The 13,538-nt window shown below is 48.2% G+C and overlaps 1 protein-coding gene across 1 annotated transcript in view; it reads left to right on the forward strand.

Moving 5' to 3' along the window:
• Window positions 1-8,407: 8,407 nt before the first annotated feature.
• The window catches only part of LOC103616669 (homeobox protein NANOG), a 6,635-nt gene continuing 1,504 nt past the window's right edge, over window positions 8,408-13,538 (forward strand). The window contains exons 1-3 of the mRNA XM_008634885.2: window positions 8,408-8,588; window positions 11,701-11,975; window positions 13,280-13,369. Coding sequence (XP_008633107.1) covers window positions 8,408-8,588; window positions 11,701-11,975; window positions 13,280-13,369 — 546 coding nt within the window. The remainder of the gene's footprint in view (window positions 8,589-11,700; window positions 11,976-13,279; window positions 13,370-13,538) is intronic.

The raw sequence follows: 13,538 nt of genomic DNA on the forward strand, positions 1-13,538 counted from the left end.
CTCAGCGGTGTCTCATAGTGTCAAAGAGAGAACATATGTGTATATATATATATATATATATATATGTATATATATATATATGTAGATGTAGATGGCTGACGTTCACTCCCATACCCACAATTCTTGCAAAGCTTAGATTCATCTGCAATGTAATTATCAGTAAACATCTTTTAGGGCAGCTGACAACTCAGGGGTAAATCTTGACATGCCAAAGCACAGGGCACTCTGAAATATGAATGCCATGCCACCACCCCACAAAACATGAAATCCCTTCCCTCCCACCCAAACCCCCAAACACCGAACCAGAGCCCAAGCCAGACTACAGCTCAGCAGCAATTCTGTGGCTCCAGGTGTGCACCTGAGTTACAGGCTTCAGAGATAAATTATCTTCCTGTGGAGTCAATGGTCTCGCTTCTCTTTTCCCTGCAGAGCTAATTCAGTTTCATGGGGGAAGCAGACCCATTGACAACATAGTTTATTAGGATCCAGCAATGATGTGACTGATGTCCCAGGAAAGCCTGCTGAAAGATCAGCTGACATAGCCAACACTGATGAGGCAGAGGACCAGATCTGGCTTGGCCCTCCAGCTCATCTCTGTACCGGTGAGATGATTGTGAATAACTGGTGGTGCTGAAGTGACACACAACCTTATTTACTTTCATCGGAGTTCCCAGAATTGTGCCTTCCAGTTCAGCCCTTTCCACCTGTCCTCACCTGCTTTGTAGGAGGTAGGGCAACTTGAGTGGAACTGGCAGTGGGAATGCCTTCAGACAAGACAGATCTCCCCCTGTGTGTAAACAGAGATCAGATCCACAGATTGCTGAGAAGCAGAGAGGCTGAGGCGCTGCAATTCTGGTTTGATACTTGCTAGGCAGAGAGAAGCTGGTTTATAACACTCCTGTGCCTGCTGCTCTTCCCTGGGGGTTCTCTTTCCTCCTCATCCCCACATTTTGCAGGGCATACAAAACAGGATGTGGCCTTCTTTGTGTAATCTCACCATAACTGTGGGCAGTATTAGTGCTGCCCTTTAGCTTTATGACAAAGGTTTTCTGTAATGACAAGCTGGTTCTGCTTAACCAAGGAGTGGCCAGTGCTGTACAATTACAGGCCCTTTCCTGAGCCCACATGCAGCCTCAGTCTGCCCATTCAGGAAAATAAGATTATAAGGATTTTTGCCAAGTGCTTGCTGGCAAACGTGCATTTCTTCTGCCTACCTTTTTTTTTTTTTGTCCCCTCCCATGCTGTGCTTTCTAGACATCTCCCTTTGAATACTTAACCTTTGGGATCCTTTCTCCTCAGGTGCATGACTAGCCCCCATCTTTTCTTCTTTCTCCCTGCCCGAGCAAGATAGGTTCCTTGCATCACTTCTTTGTTCTCTGTGGTATTTGCAACACCCTCCCAGGCTTGTATCACCTGTGAATTCCATTCCTCCTGGTTGTGTTTTCCCTGTCTTTTCAGCACCTAGAATGACGAAGCCTTTTGTGCTGCTGTTGCTGCAATTGAACCTGATACTTGAAAGGAGGAGAAAAGGTTGGAATAAACTGCCCTGATGATTCATCCCTGGGGCTGAAAGATTTGCTCCTTTGGTATCAGTCCCTTGATCAGAGCTCTGCTATGTTATCTCTGTCTGGGGAGACTTAATTCCTGGCACATTTGGGCTAGTGGAATCCCAGATACCAGAGCCGGTGACTGGAAAAGGAGCACACTACATTCTTCTTCCAGTCTTAGATATGTCAAAGAGTCTTCAAGGTTTGATATTCAAGGGCCTATAACCCCCTTAAGGCAGCCTTTGTCTGCATTTAATGCAACTGAGAAACCTCTAACTTTCTTCCCCCCTGCCCAAATCCATCACCTGCTCTCTCTGTAACTTACACCCTTGCACAGGTGTCCCAACAGCTTATTTATGCTTTGTTCTGTGGGCAGCTTTCACTACCAGCTCACCCTCAACTTGTCTGCCACATCCTCACAAAATATTGAAGACCCCTTCACCATTGCCTTATGAGACTGTGCACTGATCCACTGGTCATGGAGCAAGATGAGTGAAAACTGTGGAAGGAACATGGAAAGTGTATCTTGATCCTAGTCCAATTCAAATGTTGTGGTGAAAACCTAATAATCAAAGTGCTGGCTGAGTGGGATGTACTCACAGGTACTGACAACTGAACTGGCAGAGGAGCCATGGGGACCTGCAGTTTTCTAAATTAGGTTTAAGTGGGAATTCCTTGGAAAATTTGCCTAGGAGCAAGTCTGGGGGATGTCACACAGGGACCACATCTCTGAAGGACCAGGTGAGTTTTCCAGTGGTGGGAGAGTGTTTTCTCTATATGCACACTTAGATTAAAAAGCTGTGCATGGCACAAAATGGTTAAACATGATCTGAGATTCCAAGGCTTCAGACAGCTTGGTGCCATGGCAATAACCACCAATAAAAATCCTCATAGCTTTTATTAAAGAGAAGGGGAAACAGTTCAAGTACTACAAAAAATGTAAGCATTAGAAAAACCCTCCCCTCCTTTCCTTTCGGGGAGAAAATATACCACAGATGACTTTAACAGCAATTAAGATCCATTATTCCAGGGAAGTTAGACATGGTGGATCTGGAGTGGAGCCTTGCTGTAACTTAATATGCAAACTTATTTCTTCCAAGTGAAAATTCATATTGAATAGGGAGGAAACTCCACCTTCCATTTCTGATGCTGGACTCTCACATCTCTTTCAGTTGGTGGCACATACCTGGCACAGACAGACACTTTGGGAAGTGGGAAACACACAGCAGCATCAGAGTGGATGAGAATTTGCTGTATTTGCCATAACTTGTAGCCATACATCCAGAGAAATTGCTTTGGAGAGTAACCACAGATGCCTTTTAAACTTGAAGAGAGAAGGTAGACTGGGCTTCGTGAAGGATGTGTGAGAGCAGAGGAGTCTACTACATTCCAAGAGATGTTGGAACAAGATTAAAAGTGGTTGATGTGGTAATATTGTCCAGGCCTTCTCCTCTGCCTACAGGGATCACATCTTTTTTTGGCAAAATGGGAAGTAAAATCCTACAAGTTAGACCCAGGAGACCATGGGAGTGCTGGCAACACTGGCAGATCATTTTTTCCAGTTTCATCTTCCTCTTGGCATCAGCGTCAAACTACAGTTCTCTTTGAAGGCCTGACTGTGTGAAGGACTCCAGGAAGGATGTGTGAGCAGAAAAATCCATCTTATGGTAATGATCAACAGTCCTAAACTGCTTTGTTGGAAACAAAGCCCATTCATTCCTTGGCCTGTATATTTTTTCTCACTACACAGATTTTACAAAAAAGAGGAGAGGAGAGGAGAGGAGAGGAGAGGAGAGGAGAGGAGAGGAGACATTTGGGAGCCTCATGTTTGGTTTGTTTCGACATCGTCACAGGACCATATGCAGAGAGCCTGCTCTTGGCTGCAAGAGGAGAGGAGAGGAGAGGAGAGGAGAGGAAAGGAGAGGAAAGGAGAGGAAAGGAGAGGAAAGGAGAGGAAAGGAGAGGAGAGGATTTAAATGTGTATGTATACATATATGTATGGGTCTGGCACAGATTTTAATTTTTACCTTTCACTGATTTTACTGAAAAATTTTGCACAGCAAAATAAGTTGGGCTTTTATTACTCTGAGTAATTTAAGAGAAGGGGCCCTCTGCAGACTGTTCCCTTCCTTCATGAGCTAAAACCGCTTAACGTGTGAAGTTGTGTCCTAAATTACATTTACAGAAGGAAAAAATGAAGGCAGCTAGGAAATACTTATGAATGTTATTTAAGGTTTGCAGACTTCCTAGACCCTCCCCCAGTCTTTTTAGGTAGGTGTTACCGTAGATCCCCTTACATCTTTCTGCCCTGAGGGGTCTTAACTTACTTTTTTTGTGGCTCTGGATGGCTGCTACGAACAGCAAAGTAGCAGTTCTGACCAGCCTTAGGCTGAGAACAGTGGAAAAAGAGAAAAGGAATAGTTTTCCTTCTCTTTCTTTTTATGATCACCCAAATGAAATTTGGCTATATTCCCTCAGTGGGAAGTTATTCTACCCCTTTCAGAATTTTCCAGCCCAGTATGACAAACCTAAAAACCCCAAAAAGTAGCAGCACATTTATGATTTTTTGGAATAAAATCTCCTTTCCCCTGTCTAGTCTCAGTTCAGGAAGGCCACGTGTGTTAGTGGGGGAAAAAAACCCCTTTTCTGGTGCAGACTCATTAACAATATTTATAAAGAGCACAAGATCATTGTGACACCAGGCAAGCACATGGATCTGACTAGATTACAGCACAGTCTCACAGAAAGCAAAGAAAAAATGTAGAAAATCATCAGTCACCAAAAGAAAAGTCTTCTGAGAGAAATATTGCGCTTTAAGAGAAGCAAATTCAACTTCAAGTTACAATTAAAGAATTAACATGTGTAACAAAGTGGTTAAAAGGGCAACAGAGTGGTAATGCTGCAATGTGGAAATGTTTCAACTACTTTGCTTCTTCTCCTTCAAACTGCATTACTTTTCCAATTTTTTGCTCTTAAAATGTCTTTTGATTAAGCCATTACTATCAATAGTGATCACAACAACCCTACAAACGTTTAAACAAAGCAGGACATTTGTTTGGGGCTTCAAAAAAAAAAAAAAAGGAGAAATATTAGAAAACAATACTATCAAAGCCTTTTTCTTAAAACAACTGTAGTAACACTCTTTGAATAATTTACCAAAACCACATTCAGCAAGTTCAATGAGTGAAAAGCACACTTTTTAAAAAAGCCAACTTGGACAGAATAAAGTACTTGTTTGCCAATATTGGTAGTTGTGGAAAGAGACTGTATGGCCCAAAAGGACTCTGGAGGTTTGCCAGGTTCTCACCTGCAGTGCAGGCATCTCTGGGGAGAGGTGCTCCTCTTGCACTCCCCGAGTGGGCTCTGGGGAGGCCAAGCTTCCAAGGAACTTGGTGTTTTCCTGGTACACTGGTAGCAAGAAGGGCACCTAAACCGCAGGAGCCTAAACTGCCACAGCTCTGCCAGGCAAACAGAAATGCACAAGCAGTGAGACTGCTCCTGGTGGCATCGGCTGCATTGTCACTGAGGAGGCTGTGGGGCAGAGCTGCACCAAGAAGTGGTGAATCACAAGGGCTCAAACTGTGACTAAATAGCCAAGTCTTTTCAGGTTGCTGTCCGATTTAACTTTCAGTTCTTGTTCTACCTATGTCCATGCCATAGATGCCAAGCCTTGTTTGCATGTTAGCTGCCATGGGACACTGCCAGAACACAGACATCTCAGAATCAGTGTCTTTATTCAGACCTGAGCTCTTTCATTTTACTCCCTCTGAGTCCTTCTTCAGGAGAAACTAATATCCCTGAGCTACTCTGACCTGCTCTGCAGGCTCACCTGGCAATTGACAGGCTACTGTTTCATTGCTGTGACTGCTAGAGAGCTCAGTGCCATCTCTGAGGAAGCAAAGGGCTTAGATGTTAATGAAAGATTCTGGTACTGCCACGCTGTGAAGAATTTACCCTCTTTTTGGTAAAGAAGTGTGCTTACAGCTTCATGGTACAGAAGAGTAGACAAAGGTTGTTTAAGATATCAAAAAGCCCTCTGAGCCACGAGCCTGAGCCTGGGAATGCCTTCATGGAGATCATTGTCAGATAACAGTGAGTATTTGGGCTCAGCCTGGAATAGAACAGTACCAAACCAACCAGGCTTGGTTTGATGCCAAGCCACATCTGTGTCACATGTTTTGTGGGGGACAAAGCTGCTCCCTCAGAGATGCTGCTGCTCTGAAACCACAGGCAGTGAGGCCCTGAGGTTCCCTCAGCTCCTCTGCCCCTTGGTCCCCCTCCTGCCCCCAGGGAGGTGACTCCCTCTGTACTGCCCCACTCACTGGTCCAGCTGGGCAGGTGGCTCTGCTCCCAGGAGTGACACCACCCTGCTCCCAGGCTGCTGCCCGGAGGGACTTTGTAGTGCAAGTGACTACTTTGGTTTATTATGGCCTCTGGGCACTTTGTAGGAAAGATCCCAGACACCTTCAGAAGAAGCTGAAATCATTGAGATCAAGTGTGAAGTGCTCAGGCAGGGAAACTCCCAACAGCTACACAGACCCACTGCCACCCACACCAGCACCCACACTATGTTTTCTGCCAGGTCTTCAGGTTCAACAATCCTAAAACAGATGTTGATACCTCGCAGGTCTTCTACCTTGGTTTCATATTCTTACTGCACCTAAGGCCATGAAAACTTGAATGCCAACATATGGTAACAGGCCAGGCTTGAGTAAGAAGGAGAGCATAACATTCTCCTTGACTGGTGGCAGGGGAGCTGCCCAGTGGGGTCCCAAGCTCTGTACAGCTCATGTAACTTGTGCTTAATCAGCTAGGGCCTGAGGGCAGATGTGAGGGACAGTGATCTCAGCTCTTGTGGCGCTGCAGCTCTGAAATGTAGAATGATTCAGAAGGGAGGCATGAGCCAAAGCCAAATTGTAGAGGCTGTTGCAGCATAATTGACATATTCAGGATGTTTTGGGGTTTCTGTTGAGGCAGATGTGCTCAAAAGCCCTTTTTCGTTTTAAGTTTTTCACATAAAGTGAACATTAAAACCTGCCATTCTTGTGCAGAGATATGTCAGTCCCTGCAGTTTGTAAAGTAAAAAAGTGTTTAATGCAAACGGAAAACACAAAACTCCGTGTCAATTTAAAGAGTGTCTAGCCAGGTCCTTGGCTCCCTCCAGTCTGCACCTCATGGGAAAGTGTCTCTACAGACAGGGAAGCCAGGACTAGTGACCTGCCATGGGGCACAGAGCAGCACAAGTCCTGGCAGAAGTGCTGTTCTACATCCTTTTTCACTGATCTAAATTCTACTTCCTATTTCTGTTGCTTTCACCCACCTGTGTGTATCTTCTCCCTGCTGATATTTGAACACTCACAGCAAGCAGGTGTCCCTCTCTGGTCTGCTGGACAGGTACTGGGATGCTAGCCCAGGCTTGGGATGAAAGCAGCAACAAGCATTTGTGAAGTAATGAGGTACAGGGGGGTGAGTGGACTGTCCATTTGAAATCATTTTACACTTCTGTGGATCAACACCTTCAGTGCTGAGCTTCTGACAGGAAGCATGCACATGTCCTGGTGCCAAAACAGGGCTGGTTGTAGCAACAAGTATTTTAATTAACTCTGGGACTTCTGTCTTTCTATTGAGAAACAGACATTAGTGAGAGACTCATAATGTCTTTTGAGACTAAACTAATAAAATTTTCCTAAATACAGGCAGAGCAAAACCTGCTGATGAGAGGGGACCAAAACAAGCCCAATCTGCAGGCCTGTAGCTGAATTCTGTAGCTCACTCACTTACCTTTAGTTATTTAATGAACAGCTCTGCATGTGCCTGTTCCCCTTGGGTAGGCCATATGTCAGGAAACATCAGCTAACCCTGTCTTAAAGGAAACCAACCTGCAGCAACCTGGCAAAGGCCACAGCCAAGGCTACACAAATGAAAGGATGTGCTTTTGAAAGGCCATGGGCAAGCAAATCTGTTAGCTGTGAACCTTACGTACACTCGATTTTTTCCTACCTCTCCAGTGAAAATGTCTCTGCTGGTTGTCTCCCTGGAGACAAGCCAGTTCAGATTTCTGAGCCTGCTCTGAAAAGTGAGATCTCGTGTTGGATGTGATTTGCCCAGTGTTTCTGACTTTGCTCTGGCACAGGTTTGTTGAAGATGGGCCAAACACATTTTCAGCTGGCTCCCTCGAAGGCCTGTATGAAGGAAATTCCTTTACAGTTAAAAAAAAAAAAAGGTATGTTCTAGCCCTCAGATCTAATTCTTACTCATTTCCCCCCTGTTCCATCTCTGACATCTGCAGCTAGAGCGTGGGAAGTGCTGCCAGGTCAGTAGGGGGTGTTTGTGGGTAACTCAGGCCAGGGTGTGGGTTTGGCTGGCACGGTATGGAGCAGCTCAGCGCCAGATTTCCCTCCTGTCCTCTCCCCCTTGGTGGAGACTGGCTGGGATGTGTTCTCCCAAAGCTGTCTTGTACAAAATCCCTTGTACAGGGATTTTGAGGCAGGACAAGCTCAGCAGAGCCCAAAGAAGCAAGCAGGAGGAGTCGTCCTGGGGCTCTGGATCAGACCCTGCTCAGGTGTGACTGAGGAACCTGCAGAATGGGAAGAATTCAGAGGGGACATATTTCAGCCCTGATGCTGTGCGCGACTTTCCCTCCCCCCTGCTCTGTCCCCACCCCACCGATCAGCTTCTTTAACATGACAAAGAGCCCGGAGGAGCGGGCCACGGTGAATATTGCGGTCCCAGGCAGGGAATGGCCGGCTATAAAGGCCTGTCTGCGCTTCGGGGCTACCTCAGCTGGGTGGTGAGACCTGCCCCCAGGTGAGGGTGACATCTGCTCTGAGGTGGGGGACCCGCCCCTTCAGCTGCTCCCCATGTGCGCGCACCTGGCGCTGCCCCCGTACCAGGCGCACCCCGGCGGGGCTGGCATGGGGTACCTGGAGTTTTACTGGAACTCGGCGGGGGAGGCCGGACAAGCCCCCACGGCGGCCGGGCCTGCGGGAGCCGCCGGGGTTAGGCAGTCTCCGGAGGCAGGAGGGAGGAGGCACGAAGCAGGTAAGGCCTTTCAGCTAAATACTGGAGCTGATCCCCAGGATACCTCTGGTCCCAGGTCAGGCTCAAATGACTTGGAGTGAATTTTTCTCTCTCCCTGCCTTGGTTTCCTAGTGTGTGACCTAGGCAAACTGCGGTGTGGTAGGCAAGGAGGAGGGGTGACCTTGGCCAGTCACGCCACTTTTCCGTGCTGCTTTTCTTGGGTGACTGTGGACCGGTTTCCTAAACCTCACCAGAGCCTGCAAGAGTTGAGGCACTGTCAGATCTGTGCTCCAGGCCGAAGGGCAGTGTGACTACTTGGTCTTATGGAAGTTCATGGTTCTTGGGGCAGGAATGTCTGAGCATCCTTTTAGTTAAGTGCTGTCGTGCATGCTGTCGAGAGAAACAGATCCTGGAGATACTTCTTGTGGGCATCCCTTATCCCCTTACAAACTCCTTGCACCTTTTATGGGCTTATTAAATATGAGCCAAGGCCTGCTCTGAATTACTGGGTGCTGGGAGATCTGCTCTGTTAAATCTAGCATTGTTACTCACTGGTTCTTTCATTTTGCCATTTTCCTCTATTTCCCTCTCCTCTCTGTGCTCTTGTTGCTTTGCCTTGTCCTTTTTTACCAAAAAGTCCCAGGCCTCACGGCAGTGACATTTTCTGTTCCTGCCATTCCTCTCCCACTCCAGTGAGTGGCAATAGAAGAGCTGATAAAAGCAGGTTTTCACCCAGCCCCACATTGTGGTCAGCAGGGCAACACTCCAGCAAGGTAAATTGGTGGGAGGAGAACCAGGTTTTGGGGTGCCACTTTCAAGCTGTCAATTGCTGTAGAAAGCTACAGGCTCAGGCAGAGTGACTATGGCTACTTGGCACGTGGCTACCTGCCATGTAGCTTGGAGAAAGGCTTGGGTTCTCTGCGTGCTGCCTGCCCGACAAAGGCAGCAGGCAGATGGACTCCTTTATGCCCCTGGTGGGCCTGGTACACAGACTTAAACCCCATCTTCAAACACTCTCCTCTGTACTTCTCTCAGAGAGAGCCCAGTTGTGGAAGTCAAAGGGCTTGTGGGAGTGGGTCTGTCACAGGCTTGCATGTTCTGCCTGTTGCACTGTTTGTGTTTCTTGCTTCCTCTCTCCTTTACTCTCTTCTCATGGGCGAGGGAGCATTTTTGTCCTGAGCTCGAGCTGCGCATGGGGGTTTCATGGGGGTTTGGGATGATAAGTCGAGCAGGAACCTGGGGGAGCTTTAGTTTTACAGGGTCTTGCTGTGGGTTCCCACCTAACAGGAGACTTTCCTGTTTTCCAAGCCCATGTTCCCAGCATACTCATTTTCTGCCTACAAGGTTTTTACTGCACAGACTGCAGGAGCCAAGCATCCTGTGACCCCACACAAAGTTTTAGCTTCCCATGCTGCCAGGTCACGGATGTTCAGCTTCCTCAAGGCTGTGCAATCTAGCCCCATGCACATAACACCACAGGCCCTTGCACCTCTTCTGCTGACAGCCTCTTCCTGCTTGTAGACAGAATCCCTTTGCAGTCCTCATGGCCCTGCTCCCCAGCACTAGAAACCTGCCCCACTACACCCCTAGCTGCTCACCCAGCCCCTGCTCTGGGTTGTGTCCTCTCCTAGGGACAGCAAATGGCCCCGAGCAGGCAAGCCTCGAGTGGCAGGCACCACAGAGACAGGCATGGCTCTGTAAGGAGAGTAACAAGGGGAACACTACCACAGATGTGGACACCTTTCTGAGGTCCAACAGCACCCCAAGGCTTTTGAGTGATTGCTTAGTAGGCTCTCAGCTTAGGATAGAAGAGGGAAAGGTTTTGTAGGGTGTGTGGGAAGCCCATTCCTCCAGAGGACATCAGTAACTTTGCACTGGATATATGTTCTGGAGGTTGAGGAGGGTGTCTCAGTGCCACAGCTCTCAGGGTGGCTGGTAAGGAGGTTGGGAGACATTTGGGCTCAGTAGTCAGAAGGTAGGTACTGAAATGGCACTGCCCCATTCACTACACTTCCAGTAGGAGGAGAGGGGATGGATTATGCAGCACAGTTTGCCAAGGAGTAGCTGGAGGAGGGAGGGATGGGCAGATTCATCACTGTAGTTAGGGGAAAGAGGAGTGACTGGTATCACAGCCCTTCAGTCAGGGTTGGCCTGAGAAGATCTCAGGCTCTCTCAAACCCCGGTAATCTGGCATCTGACACATTTTCTTATTCCTTCAGGCTGAATGACTTTGCATCTTGGCAGCTTTTGGCTTCACTAGTAGCCCAGATTGTTCAGGAAGCTTTTCCTTTAGGTCTTGATCTCAACTTTGCCATCAACAGAGACCCCTTAAGACATGTACCGAGACAAATGGGAAGGGGCTTGAATGCCTTCCTCTGCACTCTTGAATTCTGTCCCGTATGTCCCTGGTACAGAACTACTGGCTCCTTTCACCTGTTTCACACATCCACATTTTCTCTCCCTCTCCTTCTCCATGTGAAATTTCTCTCCTTCATTCTTCTCTCACCAAAAGCCCCTCTTAGACAAATAGGTCCCCCCACCTACATGTGTTTCCAGTAGTGGCACAGTCTGTGGTGGGAGACAAAGGCAAACAGGACTGAGCCAATATCCAATGCCTGATGCTCTCCACCAGCTGCCCTCACTGTGAGCACTGGCTGCTCTGCCCCACCATGCACCCTGGTTAGAGTTTGTTTTGTCTCTATTGAGTGCCTTGGTATTGCTGGGCAGGCAGTTTTGGGGAGCCCAGCCACCAACCCAGAGCTGTGCTTGCAGTCATGACGAGGCCTTTTTACACCACACTCAGACTGAAATATTGATGAGGCCTTCTGGAGGAGGATAGTTCACTGTGAACCAATGTGCACCACTCTTGCACCACTCCCTGCCCTGACTTTTCTTCCTGGCAAAGGGGAGCCATGAGCATCCCAGACGGGACTGACCTGGGAAGCTGCTCACTGTCAGTGCGCTTGTCTGTGCTCACAGATCCATGAAGAGAGGAGGGTCACACAAACCTTTGCTTCAGGAAAGCTCCTGTCTTGTAGGCAAAGAGCTCTACAGCAGGCAGGGTGCATGCTCATACCCTTACAGCTAAACATTTTGTCTCTCATACCTTTTCTCATTGTCTTTTTATTTATAGAAGTATCCCCACCTTCATCCAGTTCTGGGAATTTCAGCCAATTCACACCAGATTCAGCCACCAGTCCACATTCATCATCCTCGTCCCCACAACCTACAGCTAAGTCTCAGAAGGGCAGAGAAAATGGCATGGAGGGGCTGAGGAAGACCAAGAGCCGTACAGCTTTCTCCAAGGAGCAGCTGCAAACCCTGCACCAGCGCTTCCAGAGCCAGAAGTACCTCAGTCCCCAGCAGATCCGGGAGCTGGCTGTTGCCCTGGGGCTCACCTACAAGCAGGTGAACACAGAGACTTTGACCCACAGTATATTGATCTCACAGTGGCTGAGTGGTCACATAAGGAAGTGACAGGATGGGAAGATGAGCCCCCAGCAGGGACTGAGGCAAAGGTGCCAGCTAACAGTCGCTCCCCTGCTTATTCATGCCCAGAGATCAGAAGTACTTTTGCGGATAGAGGGGTCAGTGGCACCTCATTTGGGCCTCCCAAGTCAGGGGTCAGTTAAGGGTTCTGTTGCCAACACCTGTAGTAGAATTGCAAACCCAGTGATGAATATGTTGTTCACCACAAACAGTCTCTACCCTGGGCTTGACAGCACTTCACAGATTTTTCCATGCACTGTGAACTTCACAGAAACCCTGGCATGCATCAGTTCTCTGAATCGTGGGGCTGTGACATGCTGAAAGCTCTTGCTAGTGTCTCCCAGGACTTATCTTGTCCAATATCTAATAATGTTCCACACTCAGCACTGCCTGGCTGCTTGACACCTGCTCCCCACTCCATGTGGGTGCTGCTAGGTTCACACATCACTGCCCTTTGGGGTCTCTGCTGATCTCCAGGTAGGTTGCATGTAGTGAAATGATGCTGCCTCAAATTATGCCTTCATAAAGCAGGGGAGGCTGGGCAGTGGGGCACAAGGTCTCACAGTTACAAGTCCAAAATCTGCCTGGAATATGGATCTCAGAGCTGGGCATGATGGCCTGAATGCCCTGGGACTAAAAATGTTATACGTGCATTGTAAGTGCACACGTACAGCGCACACTGAACTGGTTCTGTCAGGAACAAGACAGGTGGGACAGTCTCAAAGGCTGCTTTCACAGCCCAGACACAGCCCGGGGGGAAATGGCCCTGGAATTCGCCCCAGCAAAGGAGCTTTGAATTTGGGAACTGCTGGGTACAAGGAGCAAGTCTGTCCCTTCTCTCTTCACAAGTATGCAGAAACAGTGTCTTAGAAGTTTGCCTGTAGTGCAGGGGGCTTGTAGAGGTGTCAGTGGATCTGATTTAGACCAGTCATTCACCTCCATGATTGGAACGAGTCGATTTTTCACAACTATCACCGTCTCTTGACACAGATCCACCCCCTCCCCCATCACACAGTTGCACTAGCCACCTGCTGAGGCTGCTAGACAGACCTCTCCCCGTGGCAACAACCCCCAGGAGTTCTTAAAGGCTTTTATCTGCTGCTACCCATGTATCTCTGCCATCTGGTCACTCTCCCTCTGGTTCTTCCGGCTTGTGAATTTGGTAACATTTGTTCTTCCTTCGCCTTTGCTGACATTTTCTCTGCTCTCCCTTCCCCACCCAGGTGAAGACTTGGTTCCAGAACCGGAGGATGAAGCTGAAGAGGTGCCAGAAGCACAGCCTGTGGAGTGAACGGGCTCAGTGCCTCACGCAAGTAAGAACATAGCACATGGCTCATCATGGCTCTTCTGTCTAGGCAGTTCAGTCCTGTATTTCCTCCTTGGGGGCAATTTAAGCATAAAAGTGTCAGTGTACCCGGCCTCCTGGTTTGCTCAGTGGGCTGGGTATGCCACAGAAATGTTTCCAGGGAAAAGCTCTTTCCC

Source organism: Corvus brachyrhynchos, unplaced genomic scaffold (assembly GCF_000691975.1).
Source record: "Corvus brachyrhynchos isolate BGI_N302 unplaced genomic scaffold, ASM69197v1 scaffold44, whole genome shotgun sequence".
Lineage (NCBI taxonomy): Eukaryota > Metazoa > Chordata > Aves > Passeriformes > Corvidae > Corvus > Corvus brachyrhynchos.